The 14,396-nt window shown below is 37.3% G+C and overlaps 2 protein-coding genes across 2 annotated transcripts; both read left to right on the forward strand.

Annotated features, from left to right (window-relative positions):
• Positions 1–5,572: 5,572 nt before the first annotated feature.
• LOC126718626 (TORTIFOLIA1-like protein 4) lies at positions 5,573–9,711 on the forward strand. Its single transcript, XM_050420930.1, has 5 exons — positions 5,573–6,588; positions 7,069–7,177; positions 7,476–8,062; positions 8,345–8,861; positions 9,182–9,711. The coding sequence occupies exons 1-4, from the start codon at positions 5,767–5,769 to the stop codon at positions 8,852–8,854; spliced, it is 2,028 nt and encodes a 675-aa protein (XP_050276887.1). The 5' UTR covers positions 5,573–5,766; the 3' UTR covers positions 8,855–8,861; positions 9,182–9,711.
• Positions 9,712–11,837: 2,126 nt separating this feature from the next.
• Positions 11,838–14,033, forward strand: LOC126719866 (uncharacterized). Its single transcript, XM_050422375.1, has 4 exons — positions 11,838–12,630; positions 12,719–12,889; positions 12,962–13,437; positions 13,518–14,033. Exons 1-4 carry the CDS (start codon positions 11,838–11,840, stop codon positions 14,031–14,033), a joined length of 1,956 nt encoding a protein of 651 aa, XP_050278332.1.
• Positions 14,034–14,396: the final 363 nt, after the last annotated feature.

Here is a 14,396-nt window from a genome sequence, read left to right on the forward strand (position 1 = left end):
TTGCTTTAGTTAGATCCCACGACCCCCAAGTAAATATTTTTATGCCGTAGAACTTTTATCTTTACGCTAATCTCTATTGTATGATAATTGTTTTTTTTTTTTTAATTTAAATTTTCAGATTAAAACATTAATTATATTTTAGTGTTGGCAAGATTTGACTTCAAATTTGTTATTTAATGACAAAATATTTTATCAATTAAACTAACTGAAACTCATAAAACTATTCATTTATGATTTAATAAGAAAAGAATAATAGAACTAATGTAACTAAAATCATATTATATAATAAAAATTAAATTTTAAAATTGTGGTTGTACTAAGGGATTATCTTCATCCCTTGTGAAACTGTTTTAGTGGTAAAAAACTCTCCAACTCCTCATCTTGTAAGTCTGAGGTAGAGAGTTCAAGTATTGAAACACCCTATTAATTGTGCGGATTGTCTCACGCTATTTACAAATAAAGTTTAGTTGGTTGGGAATGGTAAATTCACTTGAGAGCTCCATTTTTTTTTTTTTGGCTAAAAAATAGGGATTATCTTTTTTAGTTGTATAGGGCTACACTTTACCTGCACTAAGTGTCCATCATTTACTATAAAATTTGGTAAATAATATTATCAATATAGTTTATTTTAAGTCCGACTCTATAATCATTTATTTTTCAAAAATATTACTCCGATTATAGCTCAACCAAAAAAAAAAAAAAAATCAAGAATTATGAAATGAAATTGAAAATATTCCGATGAAAACCCAATTATAAAAATTTAAGAAATTTAAAAGGTGTTTCATTTGTTATTTTAAATTATTTTATAATTTATTAATTAATACTTGATTGATGATATAAAACTTAGTCTTGCACAATTTGAATATTTGCCATGTGATTTAAAATAATTTTTATTTTTTTCTGGGCTTATAAAAAGAAAGATCAAAGGAAGAGAAATTCACCAAAAGAGATCGAGGTCCTTAAAGGTTCTTCTTCAAACACTTTTTTTTTTTTTTTTTATGGCCCTTCTAACACTTTGGTAGTTAGAAAATAGAGAGTATGATATCATTTTCTATATGGATGGGTTGGAAATTAAGAGTAGCCTTTAGTAGGGATTCATGATGCAATTAAACTGACTAGCTACCACGTACCATATTTTTTATGATCACTGATCAGGTCGGAAAGAGTACCAGTTATCTTATTGTTGATGAAAAGACGTTTGTCCTAACTGATTCCTTTTCCACAATATGAAAATTGGTTTTATTCATTAAAAACCATTGTACTCAAAGCCCACGTTTAACATTTCGGCTAACAACAACGCATTATGGAAGTACTATATAGCCACAAGGTCTTTCATTTTTTACTGTAATTGGTTTTTGGCTGCAGATTTAGGAACAAACCAAACGGTATATTATGTTTCATCTCTAATTTTTTACTAACTTTTTTCTTTTTATAGAGTTTCAACTTATAATATTTGCTTATTGTACTTATCATCTGATCAAGACATTAATTGATTGGTTTTTGGTATAAATGGGCATTAAACTCTAGTTTTTTATTTAACTATTAGAAATTTTATCTATTTTTGAAGTAAGTGTAGTTTCATCTCTAAATTTCATTTGTCTGTTTGTGCTCTTTAAATATGATTTTTAGGAAATTTGTAAGTGAGAAATGATGCGAAAACTATGACATGATTAATCAGAAAGTTAATTCTCTTTTGTGTCTTTTTCATGCAGAATTTCAATCATGTTACTATGTAACTATGTAAGTAACTTGATCCAGTATCTAGCTACGATATAATAAAAAAATAAAAAGGTTAGCTTGCACTACAATTAGAAAGTTAGGGCATCCAAAGACTACAAATTTAGGGGCATCTTCGTTAACCTAGTTATCCCAGTCAATGATTTAAGTTTTACACTTACCATCTGCCTTTTATTTATTTATTGAGGTTAAAATATCCTCTGCCTTCTAGGCAATGAGATGGGGCAAAAAGCTGCACCTACATTTGCAAAAGTTAATTGAGTGCATCTTCTTTTAGAAATTATTATTCTATGCTAAAGTAAATATAAAAATGGCTACCAATACAATGCTCAAAAAAAAAAAAAAAAAAAAAAAAAAATATATATATATATATATATATAAATCTTGCACTACTGTTAATTATATGATTGGATTGGGTATTCGTAAGGGTTTTTTTTTTTTTTTTTTAAATGGGAATTTAATTAAATTAAAAATTAAGGATGTGTTTAGATACCGCTTATTTTGTTGAAACTGAAAAATTATTGCTGAAAGTATTGTAGATAAAGGTAAAAGTTAGTTAAATTAGTATTGTGAGGCTCATGAGTAGTGCCAAAAAGTACAATGGAACCCATAAATAGTTGCAAAAATAAACCAAATAGTGAAATAATTTTAATTTTTAATCATAACCCAAACACACACCAAGTACAATAAAGTTTGGGGGTTGCTAATAACACCCATAATTATCTTTAATACAGTAGGAGGGTTTAACACAATAGATTGCTATAATTATTTCTTGCTTTTGCCAAAAGATTTATTCAATGATTTTCTTCACGGAGTGTATATTGGAGATGAACGAGAACGGCCTTATAAAAATTAGCGGAGAGATTAAAACACTAATGGGTAAGACATGTTAATCAATTTAGTACATGGAATGAGAATGTCCACCTAACATTTGTAATACTAATAAATTGTTTCTCTCCTTAATTTCTACAAAAATAAAAGTTTAAAAAATAATCATGTTAATAAAAATAATAACTGGCTGCTTCTTTGAATCTAAATAGTGGTACCGTAACGGGTTTCAGTTAACTCTACTAGTAAAAATAATCATGTTCGAATCTGCTAACACAAAAAATCGATTAGTATCTTAGTCTGATAATAAGAGTAATTATCATGAACTAGATACAATAGATTACAATTATATCATATCTGAAAAAAAACAAAAATAAAACAGTGGTGCACTAATTTGATAACAACACTACAACAGCACAAGGCCAAAAACTGCCAAACTGTTTGTCATAAAAAATCAAAGAGGTCACATGGACTCTAACTTAATTAGTGTCACCATCTTCCCCCTTAGATTTAGGGGTATCATGCCACTACAACACACTTCTCCCCGTTTCTATTTTGGTCACCCTCTTCATGCTTCATATCATTATTGCATTTTAACTTAATTCACGGGGGCATCTTTATTCTTTTACACCAAATTGGTCTTTTAGCCAAATCTTTCAGCTGAAAAGTTCAGATGCTATAACAGTGCTCCTACAATCAGTGTAGGTTTATTATAGGTAGATGGATATGAGTCATATGACAATGATAAGCCCCACATTTTTATGTCATGTCTAAGGAGAGGAGGTATGTTATGAAGTGGCGATATAAAATCATCATCTCATAACATGTGAAATTCATTGGTGTGTGAATCCCATGTACTATGAAATGGTAGCTTCATGAAACTATTACATAAACTAAAATTCAGTCTAAATTAGCATTTGGATTACATCTTTGAACAAGTTGGGCACTATAACTAATTCTTCTACCAAATTAGTAAACAGCTTGGATGCAAATGATTTGCTCTTTGATGGGAAAAAAAAAGTAGTACCAAATGTAGAAAGTTTCCATATATATTTACCTTATCACGCATTTAAAAAATAAAATATAAAAATTGTTAGACAGTTAATTCTCGAACTCTCAAACTGTAGTTTTGGATGAAAGACACTTACCATCGCACAATGTCCTTGGAGATCATATAGGGAGAAAAAGAAGAATATCAAAATATTACATCAGTAAATAAATTTGAATCCAGAGAGCTAGCATGTTCTACATTCTCCCCTAAATTAAGCAAATCCAAATAATTTGCTTTCACTAGAGGAAACTTTTTAGACTCAATTCATTGAATATCCATATAGTGTCACGTGATTGCCTGTACTTATTATAGCACTTTTAACAGTGTTGCCTCCCTTATCCCCCTCACAAGCTCACATGCCCCACATTGAGGTATTTCTTCTTTACTACCAGCTTCTAAGGATTAATGATTATTTTTTTCATTTTGTACCAATGGATATGTAATATGAGTCTACGACTATATGAAAATCGAACCCAAAAATCTATATAAAAAAAAGGAAAGAAAAACACATTAACAAAGAGATTCTTTGTGTCATGTGGCTGCTCATGTAGTCATGTGCTGCATTCTCTTCTTAATGCGTAGCATGTTACAAGGTTTTGTTGATAAGCAGTTAACAAATAAGAAGCTAGCTGAATCAAACGTCCAGCTTGAGATCATGCTATTCACAAACTGATTGGCTTTTGCTCATTGTCCATCTAATAATTGTTTCACTTTTTATTCTCATCTACTGGTCATAACTCATATAGCGTCCAAGTCTTCTGTGCTGTGGATCATAAAAAAGATTCAGATTACGCTAGCTGAATATAGAACTAAATAATTCAACTACCAAGTGTTTGTTTTAATACCTATTGACTCTTTAAAAAGAAAGCTGCTCTCCTATCAATCATATCCAAAATCTAAACCAAGATTCATTGAAGTAAGGCGCCAGCTATAGTTATAAAGCTCTTTCATGTTGATTCTCCATTGTATATCTGCGTTCTTCGTTCACTGATTTACTGATAAAATGCCCCTAAGATAAAGTATTTGATAAAAGAAAAAAGTCACCATATAAAAGGACAAAAAGAGAGACAATTAGTATCAACTTTTCATTGCTAAATTTTACACGTGAATTTAGTAGGTCTTGAATCTATAATCCTATCTTTGACAAACACTTGGGCATACGAGTATATGGTCTAAATTAGAGTCTCTTTGGTTGTGCTATATTTTCACAACATTTTTTTACTTATACATATTTTCATAATATTTAAACAACGTTATTAGAACAACATTACTAAATGAGTCTTTAGTTATGTTTGTTTCGCTATAAATTATAAAATAATTTTAATATTTTTGTTTCATTGTAAAATTTGGTTAAACTTAAAAATATTTTTCGTTGATGTAAAATCATCTGCAACTTGTAAGTCTTTTTGGCTCTACCCCCCATTTTGTGTCTAGGTCGCACGCCTCATGATTGATGCCGATAATCAGGTTATTGAACTATCGACTCTGACAACTGGACCAGCGACTTTGGTGTCTGTCAGTCATTAATTTTGATAATTTGTGCTTGGAGAATTTTACATGTCACACCATACACTTAAAAATAGATTTTACATTCTGAAAACATTTTGTAGCGAAACAAATTAATGAAGCCTAGTAATGCAATTCACTCACAATATTCTAATTATTTTGTACTAATTAATAATTATCCCTATGAACATGTGGTGAACCTCCATTATGCAGTCTAATTTGTAATTCTTAATTTAAATACTTATTTCCTATATTCTTAAATTATATTTTTTTTCAATAAAAAAAAATCATATATTCTTTTTTCTCAAACTGTCCAACATATATATATTTTTTTTCCCTCTTTTTACTCGCTCATTAACTAGTTGGCAGTTGGCGCTTGGATTAAAAAAAAAAAATAAAAAAAAATCCAAAACAGTGCCAGTAGTACCAAACCAGCACTACTCCCTTTTCCCACTCAACATTTAAAAACCCCCTCCTCAATTCTCAACTCCTTCATTCACATTTTCACACCACAAACTCAAACGCAACACTCTTCACCGAAAACCGCCAAAACCACCACTTCACTCGGTGGCGCCACCACCACCAACCGCCAAAAAAAGCACACTCACTCTGTTTTTTCAAATTTATTTAACTAAACTTACAAAATGTCTCTTACGAAACGGTCCTCACCGAGTCCACCGCAACCCGGCGGGTCAACTCACGAACTCAAGCACCGAGTCATCACGTGCCTGAACAAGCTCTCAGACCGCGACACACTCGCCGTCGCAACTTCAGAGCTCGAGTCCATAGCCAAGTCCCTAAACTGCGAGTCGTTTTCGCCCTTCCTTTCTTGCCTCCACAACACCGACGCGTCGTCCAAGTCGCCGGTTCGCAAACAATGCGTGAGCTTGCTCGCTCTTCTCTCTCACTCTCATGGCGACTCTCTCTCTCCTTTCCTCTCCAAGATGATCTCCACCGTCCTCCGCCGCCTCCGCGACCCCGACTCCGCCGTCCGATCCGCCTGCGTCGACGCGGTCGCCGCCATGTCGTTGAAAATCACGAAGCCTCCGTTCGCCGCTTTCTTCAAGCCTTTGATCGACTCCGTCTCGCTCGAGCAAGACCTCAATGCTCAGATCGGGTCCGCTCTGTGCCTCGCCGCCGCGATCGAGGCCTCGCCGGAGCCGGAGATAGAGGTGATTCGGAAGAGCCTGCCGAGGCTGGGGAAACTGGCGAAGAGCGAAGGGTTTAAGGCCAAGGCGGCGCTGCTTGTTCTCATCGGAAGCGTGGTCGGAGTCGGCGGAGCTTCGAGTCGAGGAGTGTTGGATTGGTTGGTGCCTTGCGTGGTTGAGTTTTTGAGTAGTGAGGATTGGGCGGTGAGGAAGGCGGCGGCGGAGGCGTTGGGAAAAGTGGCCGTGGCGGAGAAGGATTTGGCGGCGGAGCACAAGGCATTGTGTTTGAGTTCTTTGGAGAGTCGGAGATTTGATAAGGTACGTTTGTAATGTATTTATGTATGTATATTCTTTTAGTGAAATAATTTGGATTGTTTTTGGTTACTAAGAAAAAAATAAAAAAGGTAGGAAAAGAATATTTGGTTTGGTGAGAAAAAAAAAAAGGTGGGAACAGAAAATTTTGGAACTTTAGTCATATCATGGGACCTCAAGTTTATAGTAAGTGATTGGTTAATATTTGATCTTTTGAAGATATGGAAATCAAAGCCAAAAGTGGATTTAATTTAATTTTTTTTAAATAAAAAATAAAATAAAATTGTAATCTGGTTAAGTTTTGAACCAATTAGGAAGTAATACGGTAGCGGAGAGTATGACTTCAAATAAAATAGTATGACGGAAATGAATAGATGGGGTCGACTCGAGTTAGACTTTGATGATCTATGGCCGACCCCAAAATTTTACAACTGAGGCTTGGTTGTTGTTGTTGTTGTTGTTGTCTGATTAAATTTGGTGTAACAGGTCAAGGTTGTCCGGGAGACGATGAATCTAACCTTAGAGTTGTGGAAGGATGTTCTTGGTATATCTGAGGAGGTCCCTGTTTCATCTCAGTCTAAATCTTCTTCACCAGGTTAGCATTTTAGAACTTCAATTTTAATTGTTTTTGTCTTGCTTGGTTTTTCAATCTTTTAGTACTTCATGATGTGTAAATAAATTTGAGGCCACTGTTAGAATTTTTTGGAGTGAATGCAACACAATTGGAAATTTGCACAAAGAACCATAAAGGTTTTTTCATTTATATGTCCAATTATAGTGTTTTGCTTTCAAGGTTACAGTCATTTGTACGGTTTTGTGCCTTTTCTTTCTACACTGATGAACCTTATCTAATGCCATGTGGTTATGTTTTGGGTGTTTCTACATGGGTCCAGATAATGGTAGTGGTCGATGCTTCCCTTCCATATCCAATAGTTCCAATGATGATGGATATAAGACCCCTAAACCGAAGAAAACAGTCCCCACAAACAGGTCCCCTCCTTCGAATGATTCAATAGTGACCCCTCCCAAGAGAGAGAGTCCGCCGAAGAGTAATGACAGGAATTCAAGCGCAGCCATGATCCGTAAGGTGGACCACAAGAAACCCTCAGGTTGGAAAATTGAAGTTGCAGTACCAAACTCTCTCTCATTGAAGGTGGCTTGTGAAGATGATATCAAAAGGAGTGACTTTGAGAGGTTGGAATCAGGAGAGAATGAGAACAGTGGGAATTCCAAGCCGGAAACAAAGCGTGTCCTGTTTGGTAAGATCCGAGATGAAAAAGTGCATAAATTTGGTGGTTTAAGATCAGGGTCTCGTGTGGTCCCATTTCAAGATGATCAGGACGCTGACTTGGGTGATGTAGTCAGCAACACAGTTGAAGAGGTTGATGAGAATAGCAAAGAGGCTGAGGAAGTGTCTTTGATCCGTGAACAACTTCTTCAAATTGAAAACCAGCAATCCAATCTGTTAGAACTTCTCCAGGTATGTTGCCAAAGCTTGGTATCACTTGTCTCCCTTCATAGTAATTCACTCAATTGAATGTCAATTTCATTTTAAGGGCACATTTAGGCCTGCAGGTTTTACTGCAGTTATTTGACTTTGTTATTAGTAAGAGTTGCAGCATGTCAACTGAACTTAGCTCCTGGAACGCCATCTCCTTTCATACTGTTTTGCCAACTTCGTGAAGGCTTTGTCAATAATATTGTGCCTGATAAATGTTTGAAGAATTTTGTACTCATATTTTCCTGCTTTACTTGAATCCAGAGATTCATTGGGAGCTCTCAGATTGGAATCAATTCCCTAGAGTCGCGTGTACATGGCCTAGAGATGGCACTGGATGAAATTTCGCATGATTTGGCACTTTCAAGTGGAAGGATCCCAAACAGTGATTCTGCAGAAAACACATGTTGCAAGCTGCCTGGTGCAGAATTCTTGAGTTCCAAATTCTGGAGGAGGGCAGAAGGCCGGTATTCTTCTTCAAGGTTCCCATCTTCTGGAAGCATACCATCACCCAGTGCCATGCGTACCATACCTAATAAAGATGGTAGCACTGAATCGTATGAACGGGTGAGCCAAAGATTTCAACACCAAAATAGGTTTGAAACTGTTGCAAACCCATTGGCAGATGAACGTGACGACTCAAGGAGGATTTTAAGGCGTTACTCAAACAATATGCCAAAGAACACAGTCCAAGATGTTGAGAGGGTACAAGTTTGCAATGCCAGTAGGTTCAATGGGGCTTCACCTGCCAGTTTCACAGCACAGAGAATCTGAGCAACAGGTAGTCTTACATTTATATTATAATACTTATTCTCTACCAAGTGGTTTGGCATCGTAACTATTTATATTGTTGCATCTTGTAATAGTACAACTCCTTTTTAGGAATAGTCACTCAGTTTGAATATATTACTACAGCTTAATAATTCCATTTATGATGCATGTGTACTTATTAGTAATCATATGTAGTAGTCAGCCAAAAAATATTTATATTAAGATCTTATACCACTTCCATCATGTCTCGGAATTATTTGTCTTGTGAATTGCATGTTACCCCTAAAGAATCTGGTTTTTAAAACCAATTTTATTGACTGCTATTTACAGATAATCTGCTTGGTTGGAATAGAGTTAGAATGCCAGATATCAGCTGAGAGAAGCACTATTGGTCATAAATTTAAAAATGACAGAGAACGGATCTGGCTGTTGATCAAGTCTGCAATAGAGGTGTATGAATGCAACATATCCGATTCAAAGCAGGAGAGTAGGGCTATTTATTTTTTGTAAAGCTTCTATCAGAGGCAGCATCCAGTTTTAAATGCCATACAAGTGCCAGTCTCCTTTGCATTTGTGATTTTTATTTCATACCTGTACCAATACCATCCCTGGTGAAAAAGCTTAATTTGTATATAAGAGTCTCACATGTCTTTCCTCGGTTTGTTCCTACTTGGTTCTATATGATAAATAAGCTTCCATTTATTGGGATTTAATGCCTATCTAGTTCACAGAAACGCTAGAAATATGCTATTTATGCAATCTTGTTCTCTCCATCCTTTATTTGTAAATGTAATACAGATGTGACAATATAAAACTTTGGACTAGCACTCCAATATTCAGGGGCTGTTTGGTTTTTTGTTTTTTTTTTCATCACTCCTCACTCCTCACTCAATTTTCGTCGCTCATCACTTAAAATATCCCAATTTCCTTAATCCTACCCGTTTGGCACTCATCACTCAGTTCTGTCGTTACTTTGTTTAAAAAAAAAAAAAAAAAAAAAACATCAAGATATGCGGCTGTGCTTCGTTTAAAATAATAATAATAATAAAAAACCAAAAAAGTCTAACATTGCGGCTGAACATTTGAAAAGTTGTGGGTTTATTACGAAAATGCCATTGAATATTGAGTTTTAGAAATCAAAAAACCTAAAATGTGTTTTCAGTTTTCATAACTTATCACTCAACAATCAAAGAATTGAGTGATGAAAATAAAATCTAGAAACAAAAACCAAACACACTTTTCAGCTGTGGATCCTATCATTTTTGAGTTATGGGTGATGAAAACAGAGTTATGAGTTATAGAAACAACAAATACAAACAGCCCCTCAGTATGCAGGCAAATTTTCAAAGACAATGAAGACCCATGTTGATTTGTTGATAAAGCAAAAATGACTTAGTAAATGGTAAGGCAACCATAAGTATTTTCATGTCCTGATACCATCAAACTGATAAATTGCTATTCATATCACCAACTCGCTAGCTATGGCTAGAAGTACCCAAGAATGGTGTATCTGCTAAGGGTTGATGGGCTCAATTGCTCACTAACAGGTAAAACACAGGTCAGTACTGTGTTATATATATTTGCTTGAAGTTGGAGAAATTTTCTTGAAAGCTTTTGTAAAATCAACTAACTTTTTTACATGTGAACACAATGGGTTGAAACCAAGTACCAACAATATTGGAATAGTTACCTCTCTCTTGGGAGAGGAAAAGGAATGGATTGATATTGAACTTAAAGGCACATTTCATCCATTCCATTGTTTGGAAGTTTTAGTAGATATGATGGAATGACTAGGAAGAAAAATACACTTCATTCCATGTTCTCTTAAGCATTCTTCCCAAAAATAGGAGTAACACCCGTTCCCTTAATGAAAAGGGGTAGAATATTAAGTTTATTCCTATTTGGGGGAAAAAAACCATAAATGGAGAATGATATTGAGGTCAAGACTTAAAAACAGTTCCTTATGTACAACATATCATGTTTTTCAATTAAATCTTGATGATTCCTTGATTATCAGTGGGTTGATAAGACTTGAACGTTGATCTTCGGGCTATCTCCTGTAATACCAAAGACAGAATCAGAGGGGACCGGTGATGACCGGCCAAAAATCCTCCGATGATCAAGTTAGTTACTTTGAATTCTCTGTAACGAAGGAGTATTCTCTTAAAAGTAAGAAAATGTCTGAATACCTTTTTCCTTCATCGAAGAAGCCTTATATAGTGTGTGTGTGGAACGGTTATCTGTTTGGTAACCGTTCCCAGTGTCGAGGAGTCCGGAGAATTGGGAGTAACCGCTGTGGAAGTTACCTAGGTCGGACGGGCTGATGAACTCGTCCATCCATAGTGAGGATGGACGAGATCTTCATGTGGAGCTCGTCCACTTTTAGTCCATCCATAGTAAGGATGGACGAGACCTCCAGGATGATCTCGTCCACTTTTAGTGAAAGACGGACGAGATCATCTTGGAAGGCTTGTAGTTCATAAATGACGAGTAGATCTTGAGGTATTAAGCTCGTCCATATACGGACGAGGGTCGCTGGTACGCTTGCAATTCTCTTCGCCTATTGTTGCTTCTGTCGTTGGACGAGACATATGGACGAGTTATGGACTTGGGATTATTTGTGACACCATCAGCTGCCCCCTCGTCCATGTGAGTCGTCCAAAAGGTTGAATGTTCTTGGACACAATTGGTTAATAATTACTGTACCACGTGTCTTTTTCTTATTAGAAACTGATTCCGTCGATTTATTTTTCCGAGGTAGATGCCACGTGTTGCTTCTGTATTGGTTGGGTCGTTTCGATTACCCAGGTCAGCATCCTATAAATAGTGGAATGCCTCCCTTGACCCTCTTCATTCCAGAAATTTTCTTCCTTGACATCCATCGTCTAGAGCCTCGTCTAGGAGTTCTCTGCGTCTAGAGTCTTCTTCCGTCTAGAGCCAGGTACTCTTCTTTTTCTCGTCTTTAGGTTTAAGTTTCTTGTTAGGGATGTCTGTCGCTTCCTCGTCTACAGATAGCCTTAATAAGGTTATAGACGAGTATTGTGATGATACTAGTGATAGGTCTAGCTCTAGTGGTGCTAGTGATGAGAGTGGAGGAAGCACGGACGAGAACTACTCTTCTGGGGCCCCTGGGCTCCCTATTGAAGTCGTCCAAGAACAGCTTAGGAGAGCTTCTGGCTCTCAAGCTGGTTCTCCGTCTAATCCTACGGACGAGGTAGAGACCGTCTTTAGTTGCGCTGTAGGCGTCCATTCTAAGACGGACGAACAAAGGTTAGGTAACCTTAGGTCCTGGTATCAAATCCCAGACGAGTTTAACCCTAGGCTACCCGTCCGTGGAGAGTGGTGTTGTGAGCCCCGTTTTGGAATAGGCGTCTATGAATCTTATTTCTTAGGTGGCCTTAGGTTTCCTTTAAATGCCTTTGCTAGGGAGTTACTAGTCAAGTTAGGTTTAGGTGTTTGTCAATTCAATCCCAATGCATGGAGGTTAATTATCTCCATGCAAATTTTGTGGAGGGAAGTTTTTGGTGGGGACCGTCCTCTTACAGTGGACGAGTTCCTTTATTGTTATAAACCTTCTGCCATAAGTCAGTCTGAAGGTTTTTATCAGTTTACTGCTAGAGGGAATGATTGTAGGTTGATCAAGTCCCTAGCTTCGTCTGATAGGAAGTGGAAGACGGAGTTCATTTTTCTTTCAGGCTTCTGGGCAGGGAACCCTGTGGACGTTGGCAGGGATCCCTTTCCCCCTTACACTGGGGACTTAGGGAACCTTCGTCCAGAAGGTACGTCCCTTCCCCTTGTCTATTTTTATTCTTACTCCTATTTGGTATATTTACAATTTCTAACCTTTATTTGTTCATTGTGTTGTAGCTGCCAAACGTCCGTCCTTGAGCAAATTTCACCGTGACCGCGTCCACAGGGCTCGTCTACACGCAGATAGGAGCTTCCATTCTCTTGTCACGCTTAGACGTCTAGCCAAGTGGGGTTTAGGTCCCGAGCCTTCAGACGAAGCTATAGCTCACGAGGTTACTGTGCGAAAAAGTAAGTTTTTAGCTAAACTTCCTTTCCCTTTTCTTTTTGTATACATTTCTTAACTTGTTCATCTCGTCTTAGGAATGTCAACCATGAAAGAGAACAAAGGGAAGGAAATTGCTGGAGAAGGGAAGCGTCCTGAGGGTGTAGCCCAGGATCGTCCTGAGGGTCAGATGCGTCCAACGGCTGGGGACAAAAGAAAATTCTTGCCAAAGAGTATTGACCTGGAAGGGCTCCCCAGTCGTAGAGACAAAAGGGTTAAGCAGGGCTCGTCCAAGGTGGTTAAGTCAAAACCTCCTCAGACTCAGCCTGCCGTCCAGATAGTCGACGTGGACTCGTCCACTCCAGTTGAATCCACTCCGTCCAAGACTCCGCCCAGAACTCCTTCAGCCAAGTTTACTATGCCTAGCTCGTCCCAGCCTTCTACGAACATTATTGAGAGCGAAGATCTGGCTTGGGAACGTTTCCAGACAGCCGTCAAGGACGAGGATATAAACATGTGCTACAACATGGGCTTGAAGGAATTTGAACATTCAGGCGTCCATGACCTCTTCAAGGTATGCCAGTATCCCTCGTCCTTGTTCAGTTATTAAATTTTCCTCATCTAATCATTCTATGTTGTTGTGTCTATTCACAGGCCATGTCGAAGTTTATAGCAGCGTCTAGACAGGCAACGGAGCTGGACAAGACGAGAGTCTTGTTGGAGACAAGGATTCAGGAGGTGAACGCTGATTGTAAGAAATGGGCTGGGTTTGCTGAAAAAGCTAAGGACGAGGTCAAAGAGCGTAACAAGTTGATTGAGGAGCTAAGGACGGATGCATTGGAGAAGGAAACGCGCATTGATCACTTACAACAGATGAACAATGAGTTGAATGCTCGTCTTTCCAAGGCAAGAGAGGACGCTGTGGCTGAGTTCAAGTCGTCCAAAGAGTATACAGACACTTTGGATCGCAATTATGCAGCTGGTTTTGAAGATTTCAGAATGGACGCTGTTGAAAACTTTCCTGAAGTTGACTTCAGCACAATCAAGCTTAACCTTACTGCTGCCACAAGCTCTCTCCTCCAGACTGGCTCTGATGACGTCAACGTGGAAGACGACGCCAGTACTCAGCCTCCTCAGGACGAGCCTGCTATGAATGCTCCCCCTTCTTAGGACGAGACTTTAACCTTTGTAGCTTTGCTTTTTCTTTCTTTTTGTAACTTTTGTGTTTGGTCCTTTGTTTTTGGACCTTTTTTATGTAACAAGAATACATTATACTCGTCCATGGTTTTAGGACGGGTTTTTAAGTATACTATTTTTGCTTTTCAAACTAATCAAGGGTTTTTGGACGTAGGATGTCCACCCTTTGAATGAAGTTTTATTTTCTTTGCATGGATAAATGATTTCATTTTCTTTGTATGGACGAGTGATTTCATTTTCTTTGCATGGACGGATGCTGCTAAGCTATTTTACTCCTAGCTCATCCATGTCGAGAATACATATTTTTCATGTAGTCTAACTCGTCTTAGCAGGTAG

The sequence above is a fragment of the Quercus robur genome, chromosome 3, assembly GCF_932294415.1.
Source record: "Quercus robur chromosome 3, dhQueRobu3.1, whole genome shotgun sequence".
NCBI classification, from domain to species: domain Eukaryota; kingdom Viridiplantae; phylum Streptophyta; class Magnoliopsida; order Fagales; family Fagaceae; genus Quercus; species Quercus robur.

Excerpts from the sequence above, each read along its gene's own strand:
- LOC126719866 (XM_050422375.1), top strand. The coding sequence starts at position 11,838 with ATGTCTGTCGCTTCCTCGTCTACAGATAGCCTTAATAAGGTTATAGAC. Across the intron at positions 12,631-12,718 it reads AGGGAACCTTCGTCCAGAAG|CTGCCAAACGTCCGTCCTTG; the intron begins GTACGTCCCTTC and ends ATTGTGTTGTAG. Across the intron at positions 13,438-13,517 it reads GCGTCCATGACCTCTTCAAG|GCCATGTCGAAGTTTATAGC; the intron begins GTATGCCAGTAT and ends GTCTATTCACAG.
- LOC126718626 (XM_050420930.1), top strand. The coding sequence starts at position 5,767 with ATGTCTCTTACGAAACGGTCCTCACCGAGTCCACCGCAACCCGGCGGG. Across the intron at positions 7,178-7,475 it reads GTCTAAATCTTCTTCACCAG|ATAATGGTAGTGGTCGATGC; the intron begins GTTAGCATTTTA and ends ACATGGGTCCAG. Across the intron at positions 8,063-8,344 it reads ATCTGTTAGAACTTCTCCAG|AGATTCATTGGGAGCTCTCA; the intron begins GTATGTTGCCAA and ends ACTTGAATCCAG.